General features: G+C 39.9%; 1 protein-coding gene across 1 annotated transcript in view; it reads left to right on the top strand.

The window, feature by feature from the left end:
* TGFBR3 (transforming growth factor beta receptor 3) overlaps positions 1–26,530 on the top strand; it is a 108,889-nt gene that overhangs the window by 5,471 nt on the left and 76,888 nt on the right. The window contains exon 2 of the mRNA XM_074546093.1: positions 7,918–8,091. Within this exon, the coding sequence (XP_074402194.1) occupies positions 8,034–8,091 (58 nt within the window). The 5' untranslated portion in view covers positions 7,918–8,033. The remainder of the gene's footprint in view (positions 1–7,917; positions 8,092–26,530) is intronic.

The raw sequence follows: 26,530 nt of genomic DNA, 5'->3' as shown, positions 1-26,530 counted from the left end.
TTTTGACTCCTTCTTTTAACTGTGTGTCCCTTTAAGGACTTCCCTATTTGTGTGGGAGAAGTTTCCTATCTGTGAGATGTGCAGCTGAAAGTTTAGTGGCTAACCGATAACTTTTGGTGTGTTTATCTTGCATTCTTGTTTAGCAACCAGAACAAATAATCTACTCATCTGCCCGCCAATTAGAGTTTGCCTTATTCTAGAGACCAAAAGAGACACTTCTTTTGTTGTTCTGTTTGGCTTTTTTTCCCAAATGTGGGTCTGATAATGCATGCAGTTAACTTTAAAATCCCTAGTAGTTAATATTTCAGTCTGTTAATTCACTTCTTGTAGTATGTAATGGCCCATGGCAGTGAGGAGGGCTGGTTTGTATCACTTCATCTAATTCCCCTGTAATGAGAAGCACTGATTTTTCCATCTTGTTCATTTATTTACTAACTGTCTTGTTTGTTTGTTTGTTTTACCCTTCCCAAAGAGGATTGCATCCTTATACAGTGAACTTGTTTAATGCTGTAGTCTTGCTTTTCATCATAATCTTTGTGGCTTTCTCACAATTAACCCAGACAGTTGCTGGTATTTATAGGTCATGGTTTCAAAACTACTTTTCTAAATGTCTACAAGTCACTTCAAGATTTTAAATCCACCTCTGATGGATTTAGTTGTTTTTTCGTGGTAGGAAGGTTCTAGGTAAAATATTTCTAGATGCAATCCTATGGTTTTGCAGTTCAGTCTTGAAAAAAATAACAGTGCCGAGCATTCATTAACAGTAATTTGCTGAAATCTTGTTACCCTGTGTGGAAGAAGCCTTGCTTAATTGTTGGTAACTTTCCATCCTGCTGTGGCTTCAGTTCCACAGAGATGCCCTCCCTAGGGTTATATCTGTCTTGATAGGTACATTAGAGCTGTTATCTGTTTAGTTGAGGTGTGCAATTAGAAACCCAGCCAAGTAAAACTTAAGATAAATTAAATTTGTGTGAAGTTGTTGGCTGCTACTGTGTTTGTGAAGAGTAAGATAGTCCAGTGCCAGGAAACCTATTCTGTTTCCAATTAGAAACAATAAAAAAGTTGGTAATTAGTCCAAAGAAATTTAACTGTGAGAAACAAAGGTTGTAGAGGTGTTTTTTTCATGCAAGTTAGGATGATCTCGCTTAGAGTGAAGATTCCTATTTTTATTGTTTTTGTTTTAGGGTAAACTTCTTAGAAGTGGCAAGTCCTATTTAAGAAACGTGAGCTTAGTTCCTGTTAGTTGTGGTGAGATATTACTGGTTAATTGGGAATTTGAGTTTTATTTAAATGTACATTTGAGATTTCTTGAGTTGCCATGTTTTTATGTATGCATGTTTCTGGTTATGTCTGCTTTTTTGCTTCATTGTGCTTCCTTAATGTGTATCAGAAAGATGGGGTATAATTGTGCTTCTGGTATTCCCTGGTAAGATCAGTCAGGTTTCTTGTCCATCTTCTAACTAGAAGGTAGAAGCAGAATGCCCAAAGTAGTGTTGTCTTTCCAGGCAGGTGTTAAGGAGGTGCTGCTGTGGCCAAGGTGAGGTGCTGTTATGACTTTTTGCCTGTGAAAGAATGGAGTAGCTGTGAGTTGCACAGAAAATACACAGCTGGAGCTGGTATGAGATTGCAGATTGCTTGAGCCAATACAGTACAAGAGCGGTACAGCACCCCTGCCTCTTGTTTTCTCCACTCCCTTTAGAGATGTCCTGATGTAGGAAGTGCCTGAAGGCTCTATGATCAAGGAAAAAAATTCTGATTTGGTACTCGGATTACGTGTGGGGTGTTGGTGTTGGTGAACTCTGTCTGCGGTGCCATCTGTGCCTCCTCCTGTAGAGGTTCAGTAACCTCTAGGAATTTCTGCTGCTGTCAAAAAGCAATCTGTTCCAGTCTGCTCCTTGTGGAAGCCTTGTGTACTCCTTCCACTCCAAGATGCCCGAATGCACTTCCTTCCCTTCCATACATTGTAAACCCTCCTGCATCCTGATCCTTTAAGAGACTGTTCTCTTGTTTACACTTGGTAAGCAAAACCTTCCTCAGCCTAGGAAGATTTAACTGCATACCTCCCTGTGTTTGGGGGAAGGGAAGTCCTGGGAATATATAACAGAATGATTTTTTGGTCCTGTTTCTGTAAACTGTCTCTTACTTTTGTGCTATATTATGCAGTGATTCTTCACCCAAAACTTGCAATGTCTGGTGTCATCTAAATTGACAGCAATAAAATCAGCTGATTAAAAAAAGGGAAAGTTGTCAAGCTGAAGGGGAAGTTGGTTATGAAATGATGCTGAGAATAGACACCCCCATCCACACTTTCATTCCAGTTGTGGGCAAAATATCTACCAGGTAACAAAATCCCCCTCCAGTACACTATTACTAAATAGTTGGAATGCTTTCACATTTTTATTTTATTTATTTGTTTATATTTTTGTTCCTGTAATTTGGCAGGCTACATTGTAATACATTAATAAGAAAATAAATAAAATACTAAAACAAAAATCAAATGGAATAGAGGGGCACATTACTAAATGGCATAAAACATCTTCATTTGGCACTCATCCAGTTCCCATAGCCTTTAACTGTGACTTGTTGAAATGTCCCATTACAAGCACAGCAGCATGTGAACTGCAGGACATCAGAGTTACTTTTTCCCTGGACTTTATGATATATCAGGGTTTTTAGTTTTATTACTATTCATATATTCCCTGAAAATGAAACCACTTTGTTGTTTCTAAACCAGAATCTCTCCCTTTATAGTTTATGAATAAGTTACTATTTTAAGTTCTGAATGAACTTGTGGGACTTTGTGTATATGCCTTGGACATAGACATTTAAAAATATGGACAAATTTTCAATTCTACATGAACATTTGCTAATCCTATTAATCATCTTTCCTGCCTGTATATGTGCAAATCATGCAGAATTGACGTGATAAATGTCAGCTAATAAGTCTTCAAAAAAGCATTTTTAATAGGAGTAGGGTTATAAATAAGCCCTTTTGCTGTTCCTAAGTTTATAGAACTGCTCATATAGTTAACTATTTGTGGGGTTGTTTTACTTGAGATGGGGTGTACTTGATTACGAATGTTTGCCCTATTTACTTACACTGGGCATGCATGTATTCACTGCATTCTCCCAGGGAAGCAGCTTGGACAAATGGAAGAAAAACCAGTTAAATGAGTGAAATGGTTGCCATGTGTAAAACAAGCAAACAAAAAGTGAAAAAGCTTTGGCTGTGAAGGCGGCCTTGGATGGCCTAGAAACTTGGGTTCACGTTGCTATGGCAAAACAACACAAAGGGACAGATCCTGCTGGCTTCACTCAAGTATCCCCATTCACTTTGTTGGGACTTGTGATGTGACTTGAGAGGAGGAGGAATTTTGGCTTGCTTTGGTAGAGGAGTGTTTGTTAGCAGTGTTGTAGAGAGCTGTGCAACCTCTGGCACCACATGTGGAAAGAGGAGGGAATTACCAGAGTCCATGCTGATAAGGCAGAGAGGAAGTGGAAGTTATTCTTCAGGGAGTAAAGGAAAAGTTTAGACAACAAGAAGGGTAGAGTTAAGGCAGGGGAAGAGCTTGTATGGGAAAGGTAGGTGCTGATTAATGAAGCAGATGGTAGCTGTTGGGGAAAGGGCTCCAGGGAGGGTAAATAAAACAATAAGATCCCAATTCAGCAAGAAATGTGGCAAATTCCTGTGCTGGAGAAGCATTTAATAGGAAACAGAAACGCCCTAGAATCTGTGGCTCTGGCTGCCTGCAGGTTGCACTGGGCAGAGAAGCTTTGAAGAAGTAAGCAAAAATAAATTTACCTAGAGAAGAAAAGTGTGTACAAGTTGAAGCTAAGCAGACTTCTGATTTGAAGGTGACTGCTGCATAATAGTCACTTGGCTAAAAGTACAGAATTGGGCTGAGTAGAAAGGTGATCAAATGTCCTGAAGCCTGAACCTGACCCAGGGTGGTTCATTTTCATTTATTGTTCTTCAAGAACTTTAGAGCAGAGTCCTGTCCCCTTTCTAGAGAGCATTAGGCCCATGTGGGGGTGGGGGCATTTCTGCTAGTGGCAGAACAGTGCTGAATGTCATTTCTTAGTGACAAGCCATAGACCACAGAGCCTTATGGTCTGGGAGTGCCTGTCAGTAAGAACTGGAAAATCCATAGGGAAAGGTGTTTAGGGTTTTTTTAGGAATAAGTGTCATGCTTCTAGCCTGTGAATTCTTCCATGTTGTTGTAGTATTAAAGGCGACTTTTTAGTCCAAAGGCTAGCTTTAAAAAATCCAAAGACTGAAATTCTGAGGAAGATGAGTAGCAGAATTTTGCAAAGAAAACTATTTATGTAGTGAAAGGCAGAGAGAAAACAGTAGTGTACTCAAGTGATTTGTTTCCTCTGCTGCTGGCTCTAACAAATGTAGATTGCTTTAAGTACCACTAAATTAAGGACAACATTTGTTGTCCTCTAGCTTAGCATAGCAATGAGATCTCTCCTTCCAGGCAGTGCTTTGGTATCTTTCAAAAGCACCATGCTTTTCACTGGGTTCTGTCTAAGCTTTATGCATCAAAATTCTCATGGGCACCAGAGGCTCCTAGCTGAAACCAAATTAAAATCTCATGCTTTCTCCTCTGCTTGTCCTTATGTACTTCAAAATGTGTTTCCTCCCCTTCCATTTCCCCAGTCTTCTTTCATACCTAATAAAAGCTGGTAGTAGTCAGGTTATTCCTGATGTTCCCAGCAGCATGTATTCCTGATTTGATCTGCAGATATATATTTCTCAACAAAATAAGGTCTTTGTGCTTTTTAGACCCTCACTTTTACCAGGACTAGTGGCCTTTACAGCAGCAGATTTCAGTGAAAATGACCGAAAATGACCCCATAGTCTTCAATGGTTTTGATTCAGATGCCTTCTTTTGCCAGCCTTCCTTGCAGCTTGTTGTAGTAAAAAGCATTGGCATGAAAACATAGTTAATAAACCCAAAACTCATGTCTTCTCTTTCTCTTCCACATCAGGATTTTTTTGGTTATACTTTTAATATGCCCTTTCATGATCTCATTTACAAAAATAGCCACCCAGATATACCCCAAAGGAAAAGATGATTCTCTTGGAAATTTCTTCTGAATGTCAAGTTGGCTAGCAGTTGTGTTTACTTCTTGGGTAAATAGTTTAGGTTCCTTATCTCTTTGCACAGGGATAGACCACAAATGATAATTTCTTCTCTTGTTTCAAGGGAAATAGCTTCCTATTTTGTGGACTGGCTTTTCCTAGTTGGCAGGTTTCACATTTTTTCTAGTGACAGCAGGTCTCGCACTGAAGCAAAATCTGGCAGATTTTGCACCACAACTTAACTTTCTCACTTTTTTGTTGTTGCTGTTGTGGTTGGTTGGTTGGTTGGTTTGTTTGGTACTGTCAGATGGTCACTTAAGAGCAGCTTGATAGCTGATTCCTGCCACACACGATCATATTTTGGAAAATATTGACAAATTACCTGCCTAGTAGGTTTAGTCTTAAATGAGTTATTAGTAGCAGTTTTATCTGCCTTTTAAATTGCAGCTGTGGAGCTGACAGTTGGGGTATCATTCATCCTAAATTCATGAAACTCACTGTTAGTTTGTCACCTTTTCATGTTTGATATTTGCCCTACATTTTAGGTTTGTGAGTGTATGTCTTCAAGCAAGTGAGCTCACTCTTCAGAAAGCTCTTCCAAATTTTCATTTAAGTCTTCATTATTCACCCTTCATGAACTGGCAGAATCAGGGTAGAAGTTTAGGGCTTTTCAATCATACACTGGCAGCTCTGAGTTATACCTTGCAAATGTTATTGGTCAGTAGATTGTGGTAGGGATCAAATCACTCCTACAGATGAAAATGTGTATGTGTTCTCTCTGCCTTGAAATCACCTTTTTCAAAAGGACTTTCATCCAAGTTGAATTGCAGCTTGACTTTTTAACACATTTAGATGCTCAGGTCAGAATGGGATTCTAAACATAATTTCTTTCTCTCCAGTTCTTTCCCTGTGCTCCATCTTTCTACACAACTTGGTGCCTTATAAAATTGTCACTGAGGAATGAGAGACTTATGCAGATGGGACAGTGAGCATCTTGGATTTTCTTTATTAGCATATGTGCTGTAGTTGCTCTTTTTCTGGTTTCTCTTCTGTTTGTTGGTGGTGGTCAAATGGCTGTACATCAGTAACTTGGGTTTCAGAATGCTTCTTCATTGCCTCTTTGCACATAGAACATCTTGCAGAACATTATGATGGTCTTCTATAGATAACACTGACTAGAAACTTCATTATTTCCTCTATTTGAATTTTTCTTTGTGGCAGTATTTAAAAATTGAACTAGCAACCAAATAGTACCACCAGGTAGAGTTAGGTTTCTTTTCATCTAGAGAAATAGCAGCAAATTATTCCAGTTTATATTTGACTTCCCAAATAATGCTCAGTATTTGTAATGTCTTGCCATTTTTCCAAAAGTGCATTTTAGGTGGGACACTAGAAAAGGAGCTGCATGAACCCCCATGTTGTGACAGACAGTCAGCTCCTGGCTCTCCCCATACACTGCTGTCCTGCAGGAGTGTGTCTGGTGTTCCCTGCAGCCTGCAGAGCTGCTCCTGTTCCCCAACCTCCCAGTGGGGTCTGGGGCACTGCCAAGAGCACTTGGAGGTTCCAGGAGCTGGATGCTGAGTGAAGGATCTGCAGGAGGCTGGAGTTCTGCTCTTGGGCCCCAGCAGCCCTCTCAGGGGTGTAGATGCAGCTCTGTGCACACAGGGCACTGCCATCCCCACCAAATAACCCGTGCAGAAATGCTGCTGAGCAGTTTCTCCAGTTTCCTCAGAGCCCCAGGGGTGCTGGTCTGGGTGCAGGTTTTGGTTGAGCAGGCTTCTGCTGGTGCACAGCGTGGCACACACTGTGTGACAGAATCTGGCCTTTTGTCCTTGTGCTTCATTCCATTTTCATGTCAGCAAGAGCCTTTTAAGTGATATTCATGTTGCCACATGATCCTGACTCAGCATTGTGCTATCACTTAGTCCCATGATGGGGGTTTGTCATTTCTTGCAGTACTTTATGATGGGTGTTAGTGGTTGCCAAGGTGCCATCTGTCATCTGCTCCCAAAGGCTCAATACCAACATTCCTGTTCTTTACCTTCCTGGTTTGTAATCTTATTCTAGGCATCTAGATAACTGAGAATAGAATAAAAAAAAAAGTTTAAGAGGATATTGTGGATCTGCTGAAGTGTTTCCCCTCCAAAATCTGCAGCATGCATTCTGGGGTCAGAATTTTCCATGTTTGTAAGGCTTGCAGGCATCAGCTCTATTGTCATTTATTAGCATGGCACGCTGGAGTTGTTTAACTGACCTGGTATATCATGTCTCAAAGTATTTTAAAATAAAGATTCTGATAAGTTTTATGTTTATATTTAGTGTCGAGTAGCATTGAAAAGTTTTCAGAGTTTGTCATACTGAGAAATGATGAGTTAAATTTGAGTTACCCACCAACCAGCACATGTGAAACATTTTTCCATGCTGTAATAAAGGTAGCAGCAGATAACTGAGCAAACAAATGTTTATATGCACCAGGGAAAGTCTGATTACTTAAAATAAACGTGTCTGAGGGTGTGAGTACCACTGGCAGGCTTCAGTGGGACTGTGGTATTAGCTGACAGAAAGGACTCTGGGGCCTCGCTTCCGAACAGATCCCAACTTGCACAATGTATCATTGAAGGAAGCAACATCTGCAAAGTACTGAAATACAGGGGAGGAGTACTAGGTTACTGGTACCTAGGGTATCTGACAATATAAAATGCACTCGCCTACTAGACCTTTAAGAGAGAGTTCTGTTTCTCTTCTTACAAGAGAGAGAATTTTAAATATCTAACAATATTTCTGTAAGTTGTATCTGTATTAATGTTTATTTTTATTTCTTTCTGTAGGCAATTAAAACTCCAGAAAATCTGATTTCAAAGCTCACCACAAATTTCCAAGAAAGTAAATCTACATGAGGAGCCACAAAGCAAGTTGATTGGAGAAGAATACAGCATTTACAAAAATGTCAAGTTGTGTGACTTTAGTGTTTGCTTTGATGGTTTTGTGCTTTGCAGCTGCAGGTAGGTGGTATTATGCAGATCATGCATTCAGTGGATGAACTTGATGTGCATATTTAGAATTGTTGATCAGAAATACTTTTTCATGCTGAAGAAAGTAGGTCAGCTAAAGTTTATGTCTAGGTTTTCTGTAAAACTATTGTGATCATAATTGCATCATATATGATGTGAGAAACGATGCTGTTCCTATAAGAATGTTTTCTTGCATCTATGTTCACCTTTAAGATAGATTACTACTGCAGTTCTTGTATTAAGTTATTTAGGTTATTTACCTATTTTCTTTTAAAAAATGCATGGTGCACTTAAAGGGGAGGGTTGATATGGAAGTCTTTGGGAGTGGAGGCAGTGTAGCTCTGCCAGCATGGTGAACTATTGGCTCTGCCAAGAGGCTGAATTTATTTCCCCAGATGCAGGGTTGGGCTGGTGAAGCTGAGGCTGCTAGAGTCTCTCTGCAGAGCTGGGCTGAACGGGTCTACCTGCTCAGCTCTGTGCTGCCTCCAAGGCCTGTAATCTGGAATTAAGCCCCAATTATTTGACTTTATAAAAAATATGTCAGACAAAATGCCAGAAAGGTTCATAATAGGTCACTGAGTCTGTCCTGCCTTATTGGGATAAACCTCACCTTGGTCTTTTCTGACAGTTGTCTAACCTGACTTACAGTCAGTCATTAGTGATGATGGCAAAGGCCTTTTAATAACAGTTGTCTGTGTTAATGGAGTCCTTTTAGGTTGGGAACATGCATTGCCATTTAAGGGGATTGTTCCTGTCCCACATTTTGGCCTAGCTGGGGATTTTTAAAACAGTATGTTGCAATAACTTGTGACAGAGAAAGGAAAGATCTGTGGAGTTCAAGTATCTAGTTTATTCTGTAGTTTCTTCAAGCACTGAAGTGATTCTACTCAGAATGTTTGTTTGTCCAAGTTCTTTCTGTGGTTGCAAGGGGAAGCCTCTTATGTGTCCAGCTTGTGTACAGTGTGGGTCTTTGGAGAAGAGGCCAAGTGGATGTGCAGTCAGTCAAAGTGAGACAGTGGGAAAAGTAGACAGTGGACAGATGGCTTGCTTAAATCTGAGATGTCCTCACTGTGGAAAAGATGACCAGCTTTGGAAGAGACAGGGCTGAACAATTAAATGTGTTACAATTTGGCTTCATTTCATCTTCAGCATGGAAAATTATGTTATTTCAAGCCCTCAAGCCTTGTGGGACTTTCTCTGGGTTTGACCTCCTTGAGGGCATCCATCCAGCATGAGTAACTTTGATTGTTTAACAGTACGTGATGCTGACATTTTGCAATAGCTTCACTGCAGACAGACTTCCAGCAATGCAGGGTGTGTCTGAGTGTGTCTGCAGCTCGAGCTGAGCACATCAATGCTGCTCTTGGCTTACAAGAGCCGTTACTTGGAGCAAATCTGGATCATTCTAGATGTGTAAAAATCTGCGTTAAAAGGAAGGGCCAGTGCAGAAAAGAAAAGCTTTTTTAATTGATCACAACCATAATTCTGTTTTGCTGCTGAGGAGAATGCTTGCCTATTGAGTCAGCTTACCTCTTAATGCTAGGTTTAATTAAAACCCACTGATTTAAAAGTGCTGTCAAACAGTACCACTATTAGTAAGTTATTCAGTGTTGAGAAAACAATGCGTCTGTCTTGAAATTCGTTGTGGTTTTTTTGGTTTTACTTCCCATCTCTGTGTTTTCCTCTGGCAGTTATTCTTGAAACAAACTCTTAAAAAGCTTTGGATTCAATCAGATGCTTAAGTAGAGTGACAGAATTATTTTGGCTGGAAGGGACCTCTGGAAGTCTACTCTAGCACCCTGCTTGGAGGAAGGGTTGTTTCAAATTCTTTCTTTCTTTCTCTGATTTTTCTTCTATCTGCATGGGAAGAAATCAGCTGAGGAGAGTAGGAGGGGTCACAGTCTGTTAGGGGAAGGTGAGGAAGCACTGTCTTTGTGGTTTCTGGCTATATCTGCCTGTATATTTTGGTTTTCTTCCATGCTTTTTAATTTTTTCAATAAATTCTTAATGAGAACAACTAGATAATGTCCTTACAGAGTATAATGAGTACAGTGAGATAAGAGCAAGAACCAATGGACTATGATGAAGAGGGAAGAGATGTCAGGCAGATGCAATTAAAACTGAGGAAGGACAGCTCTCTGAAGGTTATTTAGATAGAGCTTTTGCAACTGGAGACTTTGAGTCCTTTTAATGCAAGCAGTTATGCTTTGAATGCAGGGAGTTTGTGGCTCTAGGTGCAGAGCAGGTGGGAGCACACAGTGTGTTGCAGCGCTGTGAAAAGCTGGCAGAGGCCCCTGGCTCTGGTCACTCTGGTAGCCAGGGCACTGCAGGTGTGGCTCCTAATTGCCAGCATACAGAACCTGTGCTTTTCCAGTCTTGAACCACAAATGTACTGGTATAAATAAAACTAGAAGTCTAAATAAAGTTAAGTAGTATAAATAAAGTCCCTTGCTTGTGGTGGAGCCTGGGGGAGGCAGGGGGCAGCATGCCACCTCCCTAGGGTATTGATTTTTTTTACATTTGAGCCTTTTTCCAGCTTGCTCTTTGTTTCTGAAGAAGTGAAGCTGCTGCAGCAGAGCACACCTTTGTTTTGTTTGCCAATCCTACACTGAAACTGCTGCTACTGGTTATGGAGGGTGTTTTGCTGACATTATAGTAGCTTCAGTGTTCTTGTATTTTCAGGTGTAAGTGAGGTTCTAGACAGAATTCATGTTTGGTTTCTGTTTTTCCACTCTTGCTCTTGAAGGTACTAGTGTGTTAAATATATCAAAAAGCCCCCAAAACCCTCGAGTTACACTGCATGATGTACAAAAATGGATGGTCAAAGATGAATCACAGATCTGAATGTTTTTCAAGCTAATAGTTTAAATATTACACCTCACTAACTGCATTGAAAATAGTCTATATAAATATTCAAAGAATATTTGCCTGTTTTTCTACCTCCTTATACTGCTTGGATGTATGTAGTTAAGTGCTTATCTGAGTTTGATTTGCTTTTGTCTTGTACACTGATATCTTGTAAGCTTTTGTTTATAAAGCTTTATTGGGCAGAAGAAGACTGCAAAGTATACCTTGATTACTCTGAGATTTTTCTACTTCATGGAAAGTCCAAGGCAGGATGGGGAGAAAAACTTCTGGCAAGCTCTCTACCCGACTGAAGGAATGAAGTTTTTGAAGTGGGATTAAATTAAGGTCTGGCAACCTGCAATAGGAGCTGCACACAAACACTTAGAACTACACACAGTTATCCAGGCCTTGGATGACCTCTTAAATTAGTCTGGCTTTTTAATCTTGGAACAAAAATATTCTGTCCTAATGTGGCTTAAATCAAAGGCTGGAACATATTTATTTTACTTGCTGGCAAATTAGTGCAGTTGGGTGCATGATGCATGTCTTAATAAAATGTCTTAGAGGACAGCTGAAATACATACCTGCTCTAGACCTTGAGGGCCAAACCTTCAACAGAACAGGTCCTTCTGTGAAGTAATGGGAATGTTTTTTAACTTCAATTTTTTGGTTTGGTTTTTTTGTTTCTATCCTGTGTTACTATTCAGCTGGAAAGAAGACAGAAGGGTGATACAGGCTATGGATTTACAGTGGCCAAAGGTTCTCATTGCAGCCTCTGGGGTAGATCCTCTGTTGGTGCAAATCATTGCTGCTGCTGAGAAAGCAGCACAGCTGTGGCACCGATACCAACTGGAATTTGCCCAGGAAGCCATGTTCACTTTCCTTCAACACCCTTGATATTTAGCATTGTCTGTGCTTGAATTGTGACTTATGACTGCATTTCATGGTTGTGGTCTGGCAGATGAAGACCCTGTAATAATTGCATATATTGAAGAATTTACTTATTTTCTGTAATGCTGAGGTCACTGGTTTATCTGCTTGTGTTAGGTCTGTCTTTATTGTTTTCTTTCAACAGCTCTTTACTCCCTGGTTCTCCACTCTATTGTAATCCTAGCTGCTTTTTCTTTCTTTTTACATACTTGTTTTTGTAAGTAATCTTACATTGTTCAGAGCATGTGTGCTTCATTTTCAGTAGGACTGTTCACTTGCAAGCTCATGTATCTCTGGATCTGTGCCCCCCAGATATGATGGTGATGGGTGCCACGTTAATAAGTGGAACAACAGGAAAAAACAGGCCTTGCCATGACACCTAGTTTTTATTTTTTTTAAAGATGAACTTCCCCTGACCTTGAACATTGTGTTTCCAAAAGCAATATATGATTCTTCAAAGCATGGTAGAAAAACCTTCTATTAGAAGGTGAAGGACATGATCTAAAAAAAGTAGAAATTAATACTGGGAGTTACTCACACAAATTTCCTTCTATTTTAAACAGTGTTTGCTGGGTATTTCCAGATGTAATTAGACTGTAATTATTTTTGCCTAAAGTATTTGTTGCCAGAGGTGTGGAGTTTTTTGTTTGTTTAAATTGTTTTTAGAGGATGAGAACCAAGGGAAAGAGGTTGGATCTTGAATTCTTAGGACTGAAGTAAAGCACAGTCTGGTTGCAGCATTCAGCTTTTGAATGCATGAAGATTTCACTCTCTACTTCCCTTTGCCTTCACATCTTTCTCATAATCAGCTGACTTCTGCCTCCCTTGTAAAATCACCTGTTCCTATCTGTTGATGGTCTGGGTGTTCAGACTTTTGAGGATGAAATGAACCAGCACTCAGACCATTTGAAGATTTGCAGTGTCAGAGAATTAGAGGAGCACAGGCTGGTTCATGTGCTGTGCCATGGCAGAAGGGCTGCAAGCAGGGGCGGGGGCTGCAAGGGAATGCCCACCCTCTTCAGGGGAGGCTTATGTGCTCTCAGTTCTGAGAAATACTATTGAGAAACCAGGACTGGCTATTAAAAGTGGAAATTGTTCTGGTTTTTTTATTCCTTCATCTCCCTGATGGTGATTTGAAACATATGAATACCACGTGTTTATCTGATAGGGAATCAAACGATGAATTCCTAAATTCATGTCCATGAGCTCTGTGACATAACTTTGAGATGCCAAAATATACATAAAAACGAGTTAATTTTCATTTCACACAAACCTAATACCTTTCAAGCAATAAACTGTTTTAAGTGAGCACTTGAAATACAAAGACTGATTAGACTAAATCTGTGTGTCCCCTGATTTAAGTTTCTTCAGCATTCCTGTGCTGCATGATGATCTATTCCTTTGTAAATTACTTCTTTAATCAATTCATCTGTCTGTCTTTCAGCAACTGAATTGAATAAAATCCTGTGCCATTTCTATGTGCTTTATGCATAAATAGTGTTTTTTTATCTTCCAAACCCACACAAAAATTGTGAAGAATTTAAAGAGTGAGGATACAGAGAAGGGTTATGTATTTTCAAAGAGGTAATTGTATCACAGACTTGGAATGGCTTGAACTGAGCAGACTTCATTTTTCCTGTATCAGCAAGGCTCTCAAGCTAAGAATTTCGGCAGAATTCTGCACAATTCTGCACCCATGTGGAGCAGTAGGATGTGGGATTGTGGGTCCTGATTCAGCAGAACAGCTGAGTGTATATCCAAGTGTTTGCTGAACCAGAGCATTTATCACTAATCATGAATATCTGCTTCTTTGATTAAAACTGGCTCTGGTGATGCCAAAGGAGCCCTAAGAAGTCTGCAGCCCATAATGCAGTGCTGGAACTGTGTAGGTGCAGGCAAATGGTGTTACTGAGGCTCTCTGGAGGGAGGTACTCCACTGATCAAAAGTAGTTTTGAGGAAAATTTTATGGCACAGGATGGGGATGGCATTAATCCGTATCTTTGTAAAGGAATTTATTCAAGTTTTCCTTTTTTTTTAAGAGAAACTTGTCTTTAACAAGTTCTAAGCTCCACATAATTATTTTATAAATACTTTGCTAAAAATAATTCTTTTGTTTTCTGAAGGGAATTGGGATTTGAGGTTTTGCTTGTAGATCTTTTAATATCCTTTCTGTATTGCAGGCCCTTGTTAACTCTTTCTTAGCTTTTCCATCTGTCATTTGTCTTAAATAACAAGATCCCTTTAATTAATAAAAAAGTGAAAAAGACATTTATTTAACTAAAGATTAGACTTCCCATGCTGTAGAACTGCACACCCAGCATTCCCAATGTGGTCCTGGGGTGTGTCACCAAGAAATGAAGCATCTGCTATTAGAAAAACAATTGCTATTTTCACATTAAAATTGTATTGAATTTCTGCAAATCTGTTTCTTTTATAAGCTCCTTCCACTGAAGCATGCTTGTATGATTCAATGCCATTATTTTACTGCTGGTGATGTTATAGTGTAGAGAAAATATAGGGACCAGATATATGCCTTTTCAAGAAAAAGAAATAATTTAATCCTCTGTAGCTAATGCTAAAAAGAACTGAAGTCCCTTAGGCTGTAAGTCACAGGAGAGATGAATTTGGAGTGAAAAAAAATATATTTAGCACAAAGACTGTACCATGTTTCATTACCTGAAGGCACCGAGTTGGATTCCTCTTTGGTGTGAACTTATTTTAAGTCAATGGAATTTCACCAAGGATAAGTTTTGACCCCAGGTGACAAAAGCAAAGGTTTTTACTAATGCCATGAAGTGCAGCTGCTTTAAGCACAGTGTGCTTTTCTTCTTGGATGGAGCTATTGTTCCTTTTTTTGGCAGCTTCCACACTGTGAGACTTACTAATAGGCATTTAATAAAAAAGGGATTTTACCTGTCAGGGATAGAAATAACTAAACTGAAAATGTCATTACTCTCATTATTGAAGTAGTGCAGTGAAGATGTAACAAATAAAGGAGTTTGGGGGTGGGCAATGGAAATGTACGTAAGGTTTGTTGCTGTTTTATCTCTTCAGCAAAAAGTTTGCATTCATCTGAAGCAGGTTTGGTGTTTTGGTGCTGGGTTTTTCTGTTATCTTTTCCTTAACACTTGAAGCCAAGAGTGGGTGAAGAATTTATTTTTATAGTTATTTTTGCTCATTTTCCTCTTTAGTTTTTCTTCATTTCCTTGATCACCAAATCTGCCTTGAGTCTGGAAAGGATGATGGATGCAATCTATTTTGGAATAAATAAAATTTTTCTTTATTTATACTTTTAATTTAAATAGAGCAGTAATAAGTATGTCCTACTAGAGATGCTCCTAGTTATTTTGATTCTAGCTACTATGTCAAAATGAATTTTTTCCATCACAAGAATGTGTGCCTTTCTTTAATGTGTAAAAATCAAGGAGGGACACTTAGCATCATAATGCCTTGGTGATTCTTTAGACTTCTAGGCTTCAGGAATTGTATGAAAGTGGATAAAGGTGAAAAGGTTATTTGTAGCTATTACTGAAGTAGTTTAGCACAGTTAACTTTGCAAATTTGGGGTTGCTTTAAGGAAATATGTAGAAGATGAAGAATTTTAAAAGCAGGGGTCACACATTTTATATATTGGGTGTGTGTGTGTGTGTTTAGTCTAAATGGGCATTTTGGTTACTCCAGGGAAGCATCTGCTCTGTAGCATGAAAGCTGGACGGGCAGCATAAAGAGCGTGGGCGGACAGGTGCTGCTGTGTGTGAGCACGGGGTGCAGCGTTGCCCTCCCATGGAGTGATGTGCGCTCTCGGTGCAGCCAGGCCCAGCAGCCCCTGTGAGTGATGTGTGTGTGTGCCCGTCCTCTGTGGTGACTGAGTGTAAATGTCTGGGTCTGAAGGACCCCTGGGAGAGGGTGGAGCGGGTTCTGGGCTGGCAGAGCAGTTCCTTCCTGCTCTGGCTCTGCCGTGAGCAGGGGCTCCTGAAGGAGAGCACGGGGAGGCTGGAGCAGCAGCTGGGGCTGTGCTCCTTGCGCAGCCCCCGTGCCCGATGGCCATAGCTCTGTTAGGTGCACGGGGCTCATCTGTGAGCCTCTGCTTTTGGCTGAAATGTGAAAGGCTTGCATCTGGATTTGTGACTGTCTCTGTGATCTCCCCACTTGTTATTTCATCTCTCAGTCTTGGTCACTTGATATGTAAAACGGATGTGTTCAACCCTGGCATCTTCCCTGCAGGCCTGTTTGAAGAGCCAATGTAATCACTTTAAATTCACATGGTTGACATTGTTGCAAACTGCTGGGATCTCCGTAATTGTTCAAAACCTCCCTGTGCCCTTTTTGGAGGTATGAAAATAGCAAAAGTTTTACTAAAGATACTGCCAGACTATTTGCCAATTTTGCTTGTTTTTAGACTCATGGATGCTGAACTGCAGAGGTTTGTTGTGATCTCTGATAAGGATCAAGGTGGTTTATGTTTTGGCAAGCCATAGATAAAGTATCATGTTCTGAGAAGTGTCTTAACTCATGGAGTTACTTATTTTATTCTACCCACTATTCTTATTAAAAAAGAAAAAAAAATTAAAAATCACTATATTTGCAGGAAGTAGAGTCACTCATACCAAATCAAGGAAGTGGGAAATCTGAGACTGTACCAAAAATGATTTTCAGGTGAAATACGACTCTCTTCTTGCATAATTGGGAGACAACTTGAAACAGCAGGTAAAACTACAATAAATCCCATGCAGGGTTTGAGCAACATGATACAAGTTAATGTGTGGCTCCAGTTTCTTGCATTAGGGTAGATTTTTCCTTTGGACTATATAATAACTATATAATTTGTAAAAGTGGCCAGATTTCTGTATCTTCTGCTTTGAAATGTTGTGTCAGTCTGGCAAAATTCTCTTTTATGGCACTAATGAGTTCAAAGCAGTAATTAATTTTTCTGTGGAGTATTTTCACCTTCAAGCTGAAAAAGTAATAGGTATTTGAATAAATTGGCAAGAAAACTGTTGAGAGATTACTTTGGAAATTACTTCTCTCAATTGCTTTTTGGAAATAGGCCAGTAGTAGTTATTTTTCTTGCTAAAATAGTGCTCATGGCCATATTGTTCACTGGCTTCATTTTCATTCTCCAGTGCTGATGCTTGATCTCTGTGATGACATTTACCATCACAGATGGAAGTAAGAGAGCTCAAGTAAGGAAGGTCTCTGAGGTTTTTCTGAAGATTGCAATTGTCTTAATTGTAATATTTGACAAATGCTTCTGTAGTGCCTCCTGTGAAAAAGAAAAAAAAAAGTAACTGAAATGTCAGAATAAGGAATGCTTCATGCCAGTAACAGAAAAATAAAAGCAACCCTAAAAAAGATCTGGTTTTATTACTTGTGTCTCTTGAAATCTTTTTTCTTCTTTGAAATTAGCAAAGCTAGAGGTATTTTCAGCAATTTCATGCCCAAGATAAAATAATGTTTAAGACTGTGTGATGGTTGATTTTGAATAAAGCAGTTTAAAAAAATATAAAGTTCTTCAATTCTAGGTCTCTGATACATTTACTGGATCTCAAAAGTATGTTTGCAGCAAGAAGCCTATAAGTCAGCTCTTATAAATACTAGAAGGAGCTTCAACTTTATTGATGTGATTCAGGAGAAAAGAATTCTAATGAAACAGTTCTGAGTATTGAAATGCTTAATAGTGTTGTTAAAATCTTCTTGTATATGGAGAAAACCAAACCAGCTTATTGTTCTGTTTGTTTCAAAATTGCACAAGCACTATGTTAAAGGATTAACCAAAAATATTGTCAAAAACATTTCAAGTAAAAGTTGCTAACAAAGAACTCCTTGGGTTTTTTTCCTGCCTTGAAGAGTCCTAAAATGTATCTTCCCTCTTTCTCCAGAGAAATAATAATGCACTTGAGATGGTTTTATAGGTCAAGCATTCATGTAACTGACTATGATTTGACAAGATTGCTCAAAGGAAAAGTGGAGTGAAATCAGGATTTACCCAGGAGGATTTTTGAGCAATGAATCAGTGCTTTTTTTGGCTTAGTGGACTGAAGTAATTTAATTGGAGCAATCAACAATTTTGGTACTAGTTGACTGAACTAATGAAGTTGATTCACTTTTGATACCTGTGTTGTCATCTTGTTCCAGTTGCTTTCCTTAAATTTTTTGGGAGGAGGCAGCAGTATACTGGTGTCCCTGTGCTCCCTGGTGCCATCTCTTGCTGGAATGCTTTTTTGAGGATTCAGTTTGCTGCTTGGAGGGCTGCAAGTGCTGCAGACATAACAGGTTCATGTTGAGACCATCACTTTCTGCAGAATTGCTGTGTCTTCTTCCCTTTAATCCCATTCTAAACCAGTCAGTAGGTGTCTGATCCTAATACAGCTGTATAGCATTATGTTTCTAGGAGAACTTAATGGCAGAAATTTGAAGATGGTGTAGCACATGTCCTCTTTCTTAATGGGTTTAATCCTGAGGGTCATGTCCTGAAGTGATAACAAAACTCGTGTTCTGGTCTGAAGACTTTTGGCCTGCCTTCTCCATTGGCAACACATGGGTTTGTTTGCTTTTTCTTCAAAGCAGCTTCTTGTTAGGTCCTCTGTGCTAGTTTGTTAACTAAGTCCTTTCTGGTGGAGTTGGAGATTTACTGAGAACCTGCTGTGCAAGGGCTGTTGTGCCAGCAAAGGGAAATCATGCTATTGCTCCTTTTTGGTGGGACCCTGCAATGGGTGTGATGCTCTCTGCTCCCCTCTTTACTTGGAGCTATGTTCTTCCTCCCGTGTTCAATATCTCACTGTAATTGTTTGTATCCAAGATGTGCATTAGTATGGTTTTTTTTGCTAGGATGATCTCATCCCTAATGAGTATTTGATGCATTTGCAATGTTCCTAATATGCACATAGAACAGCTGGAAGAGACTTTTTAAACAAGGATCTTTGTAATATCCTGGATGATCTCAAAGAACATTCAAATACAACAGTGGAGTTGCATTGGAAGCTTTAAAGATAAACATATTTTTTCATACAATGGCTGAACAGTGTGCAGTGGGTGACATAGTGGGTCTCTCTGCATTTACATTGAATGAAAGCTGCAGTGAACTGTCCAAAGGGGTTAACTCAACTGTTAAGCACAAGTAAAAAACAGTAGATGAGAGTACACTTCTGTGCTATATTTCTGAATATATTCAAGTTGTTATTGTAGCCTTGTTATCCAGAGAAAAGGTTGTTTGTCCTCAGCAAGAACTTGGTTCTTTTCCAGGCAGACTTGTGGCACTGGTGGTAGGGCTGTGAGTGGTGGGACTGTGGAACTGCTCTGCCTGGGCCCTCTCTGGTCCTGAGTCAGGCCTGTGCTGTGCTCGGGGAGGGAGTGGGGCTGTTGGTTAGCCAGCTGTCTGTGTGCAATTAGAAAAGGCTGATACCGTGCTTCAGGTGCTCAGTAGGGGGTGGTAGCTTTTCTAAAGCAGGATACACTCACCAAGTGACTTGCCTTGCAGCGTGAGGTTAAGCCTGCTTCTGTGTTGGATGGCCACTAAATTACCACACATCTCATGAGATATTAGTGAAAGCATGGCTGTTAACTTCCATTCCATTCAATGAATTTAAACTACTGGTCCACTGATGGGAAGAACAAGTTTCAACTGGGCTCCTGTGTGCTTACATGAGAGCTTTTGAAGTCCTAGAAGTGGCTGGTTTTCTCTGAACCATCATGATTGCTAGAGCAAATAAGGGACCCTTGGAAGTGTGTGGCGGGGTAGTGGAGCCTCCCTTTTTTGCAGCAGATTGTTTGTATTAGGTCAAAAATGAGTTTCCTCTTATAGAAGGAGAGCATTGAAGTAGTGTTCAAGTATTTTAACTAACTTGATCTGTGCCTCACCTGGTGGCACAGTTGGACACAACCACAATGTGAAACAGCCTGTCAGAATTGGAATATACAGCAACAAAACCATTTGGTTTACTGGCACAGCTGTACATCCTTACCCAAAAGTACATGAAAAAGCTGACAGAAGCACTTTTTTTGTTCATGTAACTTATGTAACTCTACCCATAACAAGCGTTTGCCAGCTAGTTTCCCACAGTGATATGCAATACCTTACAAAAAGGAAATGTGCTGCTGCACTATGCAATGTTGAAACTTCTATGCTTCTCCTATGAAGACTGTTCAGTAAATGAGAGGCAACAGTCCTCCAGTGGACTCTTGAGCTGGAACTCTTCACAGTCAGTGTGTTATGCTACAATGTAAGCAAGTGAAAGCCTGAACCATTTGACCTTGTTAAAATGTACCCAACCATATAGTTTAACTGGGCCCTGCATTAGTTTGTCTGCTCCGTTTTTTGTTTGTATCTTGTTGGACATCTAAGTTTTTTCAGTCCCTAGCTCTTTTTTTTTCCCCAAAATCAAAACCTGATATTACCTCCTAGTTAAAATATGCTGAAATGGGTTGCTTACATGGTATTTTCTTCTAAAAAATAATAGTAGTAATTAAAAAAAAAAAGGCATGTAAGATGCACAGCAATGGCTACTTCCAGGCTGTCAAAAATTGCAGCAAACCAGATGAATTGCCACCACCGAGTGCTGACTCAATGATATCTTTTATGTGTACTTTGAATGTTTAGCAGGAAGAGAGATTACTCATTCCCCCACCTTTCTGAGGGACTGTTTGAAAGCTTGCAAATCCTGCATGAGGCCCCTTAGACTGCTGACTGCACTGCAAAGTTATTTTGCATCTAGTAAATTCCAGTATATTGTGACTGTTTTCTGAGTAACACTATCCTTTACTGATTGTACTTGAAAACAAATAGTGCTAAGTGTTGCTGAGTCACTTTGAAAGGCTCACTGAAAGGTTTCTCACTGCTTACCCCATATGTAGGGCTGGGGTGTTGGTTGTTCTTTTTGTAGGAAGCAAAAAACCATCCTACTCATTGAGGTCTCTGCTTACAGTTATGTTAGGGGCTAAGAAAGCTTCTGCGGTCTTGCACTTTTACATTTAGTTAGTGTTTTCTGGTTAGTTTTTACAGAATGTACCTGCATTTTTTTCCCTGAAGCCTTGTTTGTTTGCTTGTTGAAGAAGGAGTAGCAGGCGTTTTCCTGTCCTGGAGAAGACAAGGACTTGCGCTCCATTGCCAGCTCTCGGGCCCCCCATGTGTTCCCTGTGGTGTCAAGGAGGCTCATGCTCATGTGTAAGCCCTTAAATGGGAGTTGAACCTTTGCCATACAGAGAGATGGATTTCTACACCTGTGGGGTCTCTGAAAGGGAAGTACTTCAGATGTGCGTGTGAACATTTTATATTTTTGTGAAACCTGAATCGGCTTTGAGGCTCTCTGAGACTTTTTCCTCTGCAGCAATGATACTACGATGCATGCCTTATAAAGGCTGTGTTAGCATTGGGCACAAATGACTTATTTCCTGTTAAAAATCCTTTCCCCAGCTTCCCTTAAAAAAAAAAAGTCAGTAAAAGATTATTTGAGGAGAAGAGCCATTGTGTTTTCATATGGAGGCCATCTCAGTTTTCCTTTTATATCTGCTGCTCGCCTGGGAGAATACGCTGTACTCATGTCCAGAGCTTGAATTGTTTTCAGCTTCTTATTAGTTTTGAAAATGCATTTAGCAGTTAACTGCCAATGTGCGTGCTCCTTCTGGTTACAGCTAACAAGCAGCTGGGCAGTGCATTAAGGAAATGTGAAATTGGTTAACTCTTGTAGAACTACATCCCTGTGTTTCTTCAGTTGCCCTTGTAGAACTATATGGGGAGAAATCCTGTAGGATAACACAATGGGCATGTGCTTATTAATAAGGGAAGAAATGAGCAAAAGAAAATCAAGGAGAAGAAAATTGTTTGGTGTTCTGGCAGGGAGGAAAGGCTGTAGTGAGGGAAGTATCAGTTGTTGCCCAAATAGCCAGGAGATGAGTGAGTGGTGGCATTTAGTAAGAAACTCCTTAAACAGAACTTTACCTCAGGGGGAACGGAAAGAGATGCATTAGTGAGTGATTCATTTCAGAGCTCTGATGTTGCAGATGGCCTTTTGAGAGACCTTTCCTAAGTGAGCAGTTTTACTTTTTCATGAGAATGATTTTGGTTTGGTGTGGGGTTTGTTTTATTTCTGGTGGGCAGAAAAGGGATACCTCAGGGATACTAGTTAGTGTTTTATTTTACAATTAAATATATATCCATTTATGTTACTTCAACAGTTTTGAAAATCTTGTTTACTGGACTTACTCTGTCAAAATTTACATTTTAAATAATGGAAATAATGCCTGTCTGCTGATGGGCCCTTTTCTTTTTGGTGAGGATGAGGTGCAAGTAGAGGATATATACAGCCAAATCTTTTCACATGTGGCTGCCATCTGCGTGAGCTAAATTACTGCCTATGAATCAGGCACACAATATGCAAACTCTGCTCTGTATAAAGATCTGCTCCCAACTTGTTTAGAGTCATCCTTTCTCACTCTCCATTTAGTCCTTTCTCTGGCAAATCTCCCATGGACCTCATCTGGATTCTTGCCTGATTAAGGACTAAGAGCTTGACCCTGTGAGATAATAAAACCCCAACATCCCTGCAAGAATCTACAGATTTCAATGGGAGTTGAAGGCAGTGTGTGCTGCTAAAGTCTTCAGCATGTGTGCTGGGTTTAAGGTAATGATTTCAGGACTTGGCTGTGTTACAGTGTACATACTGGCCCTAACTTGATTAAGCTGTGAGTATATTACTATGATTTCAATCCTCTATGGGAAGGGAAACACCTAGTCTCTCTGTGGATTTTGTAGCTTATTTAGAATGAATTTTCATTTTCTGAATGTGTATATTGAGATGTTTCTCACCAGAAAATTTCAGTTTATTGGTACTTGTACTTTTTTAGGAGCTGTTTTCCTAAAAGCAGGGGTCCAAGAGCAGATTGCTTTGGGAAGTGGAGGCCATGAAATTGTAAGAACTAGGAAAGGTTGTAACTTTGACTCTTATTGCACACAGCCTTCCAAAATGATTCACTGTTTCCTTAAAAGATTCCAGTATCTCCGCGTTTTTGTTAGAAACAAAGAAACACAAAGCTAATTATCACATCCAGGAAGAAAACACATTACTGAATTAGACCACATAATGAGATAATGAGCACAGTTGGATAGTGACCTTCAGCTCTTTGTATGGGTAATGCTCTTTAGACTTTCTTTATTTTAATAGAGCAGACTACCCAAACCCGAGGTTTAAAAAGAATTCCCACAGAACCTACCAGTTTAGAAGTGGGTAAGAAATATTGAAATGCTCACATAACCCCCAAATTATCTTTTAATTAAAAACTGGGTAAGTATAAAATGCATTTTAACTTGTAAATAATGTCTAACATAAAAAAAAAACCCCGTTCTTTAATGTTGCATTACTGCTTATAGGTTTCTTTTGGAATGCTGTTGCACCTAGGCACAAGGGGCCTGATATTCAATTTTAGGTTGAAAGAATAACCCCTAAAAGACAAAAGTTTCTTGATTTGAAGGCTACAGAATGCCTACCAGGAAAGTAACTTTTTATTGAAAAGCTCACCACAAACACAGGTAGTATTTAATTAAAGCAAGATGAAAAAAACAAACCCAAAACAGCAAACTGTCACTTAAAAAATCTGCGTAGTTTTCTGGTGGTAATGCTCTTTCATGCTTTTGAGACCAACACTCCTGTGTTTATAAACTTTTTTGGTGCATATACTTCTCTTTTTCATGCACCTATAGTTGTCTCCATACAAGGTTCACAGGGCTGGGTGTCACTGTGGTTGCACACTGAATAGTATCTGATCAAACTTATAACACCTGTGTGTTTACAAGCATGTTGTGTTTTATCTTCCTGCAACATGGACTTCTGCTGTGATGACCTGGTAACACACAGTGTTTATACAGATAGGAATAGTCAAGCTTGGATGTTTGGTGAGTCAAGCAGAACAGATTGCAAAGGCCCAAGCGATGCAACCCCAGAGAGGTTCTAATGAAAAAAGACAGGAAACAAAGACTAGTAAAAGTGCTCTTGTACACCCTGATGCATATTCAAGATAGTGCTGTGAACCAGTAAGTTTGTGGTCACTTTTCCTGTAGAGACTGAAGGAAGGAAGATGAGGTTTGACTGAGAAAAGAAATGGGAAACTGTGAAAAGCAAGAGTAGAAAGCAAAGGCTGTGAAGAGAAGGAAGGAAATAATGTAATTTCTGATATCCAGTCTGTGTTGTATGTGTTCATGGTTATCACAGGTACGTGGGGGATGGCAGGAAGGAGGAGGCATAAGGACTTCCTCCTTACCTGTAAGTGCCTTTGGCTGCCTTCAGCTGGGGAAGGACTGGTAGGATGCAGTGCCTGGAAAGAGCACCCTCAGCCACTTCCCTGATGGCACTGAGCTGGCACGCTGGAGGGAATCAATGCCACCCAGAGGGGCACTGACTGGCTGGAGATGTCAGCGGGTCCAGAGGAGGGCACATAGTTGATAAGGGGACCGGAACACCTTCCGTCTGGAAGAAAAGCTGAGAAAAACTGGGGTTGTTCAGCCTGGAGAAGGGAAGGTTGCATGGAGGCCTGAGAGTATCTGAAGGGGGTCTACAAGAAAGGCAGAGAGGGACTCTTCATTCAGGAAGTATAGTGACAGAACAAGGTGTAAGGGGTTCAAACTGAAAGAGGAGAAGTTTAGGTCGGATATATGGAGGACATTGTTTAGTGTGAGGGTGGTGACATACTGGAACAGGTTGCCCAGGGAAGTTGTGGATCCCCTCTCCCTGGCAGGTTTCAAGGCCTGGTTGGATGGGGCTTTGAGCAATCTGGAGTAGTGGGAGATGTGTCTACCCATGGCAGGGGTGTTGGAACTAGATGACCTTTAAGGTCCTTTCTACCCTAAACCATTCTATCGAGCTGTGATTCCAGGAGGAGGGAGCTTGCATCCATCTTCCTGTCAATTGATACAAAATAATCTTTCCAGTCCCAATTTTCCTTATATAATTCTGAGATCTAAATTCCATTTAAGTCTGTGACACTGTTGTTTCCCATGTATGGGTGTTACTCTGTGTTTCAGGGCTGGACTGCTGGGTTCAGAGGGGTGGAAGATCAGGCAGGGCATGGAGCATATGCTGTACTGTGGCATTCTGGCCTCGTGCTGTTTGATTACATACTCCCACCATCAGTTCCTCCTCCATTAAGTGTGTTTTGCAATATGCCTTTATTTATTTTTTTTCAAGGAAGATGTGAACAAACTTTAAGTGGTGCTTTTCATGTAAAACATTCAAAGAGAACCTGCTGTGTTAGCTAAAAAGGATTAATTTGAAGTCTCATTTAAAAGCCACCAAATTATTTGCCAAAGGACAAGCTCATTTTTTCAGCTGCTGAATTTCTTTTGCCCTATAAATTAGTGGTAATAATGTTAACAGGTTATAAAAGGGGAAAATGTAGCAATGGAGCCATGTTAGTGCAAACCATTTGTCTTAAGTGCTAAGTTGTACTTTAAATGATAGTTTTGTTTTTAGGAAACTGGGGCCAAGCATTTCAAAAGTCTCAGATCCTTAACTTCTTGAAAATACCTTGAAAAATATTTGTCTAGGTTTATGCACCTGGAATTTCTGGTTTAAGCAATCTTACTTTGGGATAACTTTGCTGTGATGATGGCAACCCTGAGCTGTGGTGTAATGGCCTGTGGTCCAGTGGAAGGTGGGTTGGTTGTTTTTCACATGTCAGTATTACAGTAACAGTTGAGTTTAAGATGTAACATCACACTTTGAAAACAGGTTTTGTTTAGAATGTGGTGTAAGCACTGAGCTTGTTAAAATTCAGGTATTGTTTTTTCAATCTTTTTGTGTAGATGTTCAAAATAGGGATTTCTGAGGCCACTTCATCTCTGTGCTTGTATTCCACTCATCCTGATGAGTCAGCCTTATTGAGAGAGCAAAGATCAATTTCTTCCAGTTTGGGGATGAAAAAACAAAGATGGTTTCTGCTTTTCACAGCTATAAGCCAAAAGTGGCTGACTTGAAGAGAAGATCTCTTTATTTGCTTGTCTGAATATTGACAGTTTTATAGAATTAGCAGCAAAAGATGAGCAAAAACGTGCACTTGATATGGACAGATATGTTGCCCAGCAAACAAACCTGTGGATAAAACCGATGAGAAAATGTTTATTTTAATTTATTTATTAAGCCTTTTTATGGTTAAACCCCATAGATTTATCTGTTTATGATTGGAGGTCCTAAATATGTAAATGAATTGAAGTAACATTGTAGGCACTTAATAAATTATTAAACCAGTTCAGACTTCTCCCACATCAGGTCTAATACTGCCACATCTGAGGTGATCTTTGCAGTGCAGCTGTAAATGCAGTTTCCAGGAGTTGAACACAGGAAGTAGAGATGAGAAAGCAAGGGGAGTGCAGAAGTGCAATGTGGTTACCCCTTACAAAGGGAGTAGTTCCAGTTTTGCATTTCATATGAGGTGTTAAGAGTGGGCTTACATGAACACTGATTAGGGAAGCAATTTTAAGAGACCATGTGTCAGGACTGCTATGTCCTGTCATTGTAAATGGTGAGATTAGTAGTGCTGAGGAAATTAAATGGAATTCCTTCAGGAAAGGCTTTTATGTTAAAAAAAGCCAGTCTCTTACACGCTCTTCAAAAGTGAAACAAATACCTTTATATGACTAAAGTTTGATTGATCTCACTTCCTCTGAGT

This window comes from Zonotrichia albicollis, chromosome 8, assembly GCF_047830755.1.
Source record: "Zonotrichia albicollis isolate bZonAlb1 chromosome 8, bZonAlb1.hap1, whole genome shotgun sequence".
Classification (NCBI taxonomy): Eukaryota; Metazoa; Chordata; class Aves; order Passeriformes; family Passerellidae; genus Zonotrichia; species Zonotrichia albicollis.
The sequence above is the reverse complement of the archived record's forward strand: the minus strand, read 5'-3'. Positions and strand labels throughout refer to the sequence as shown.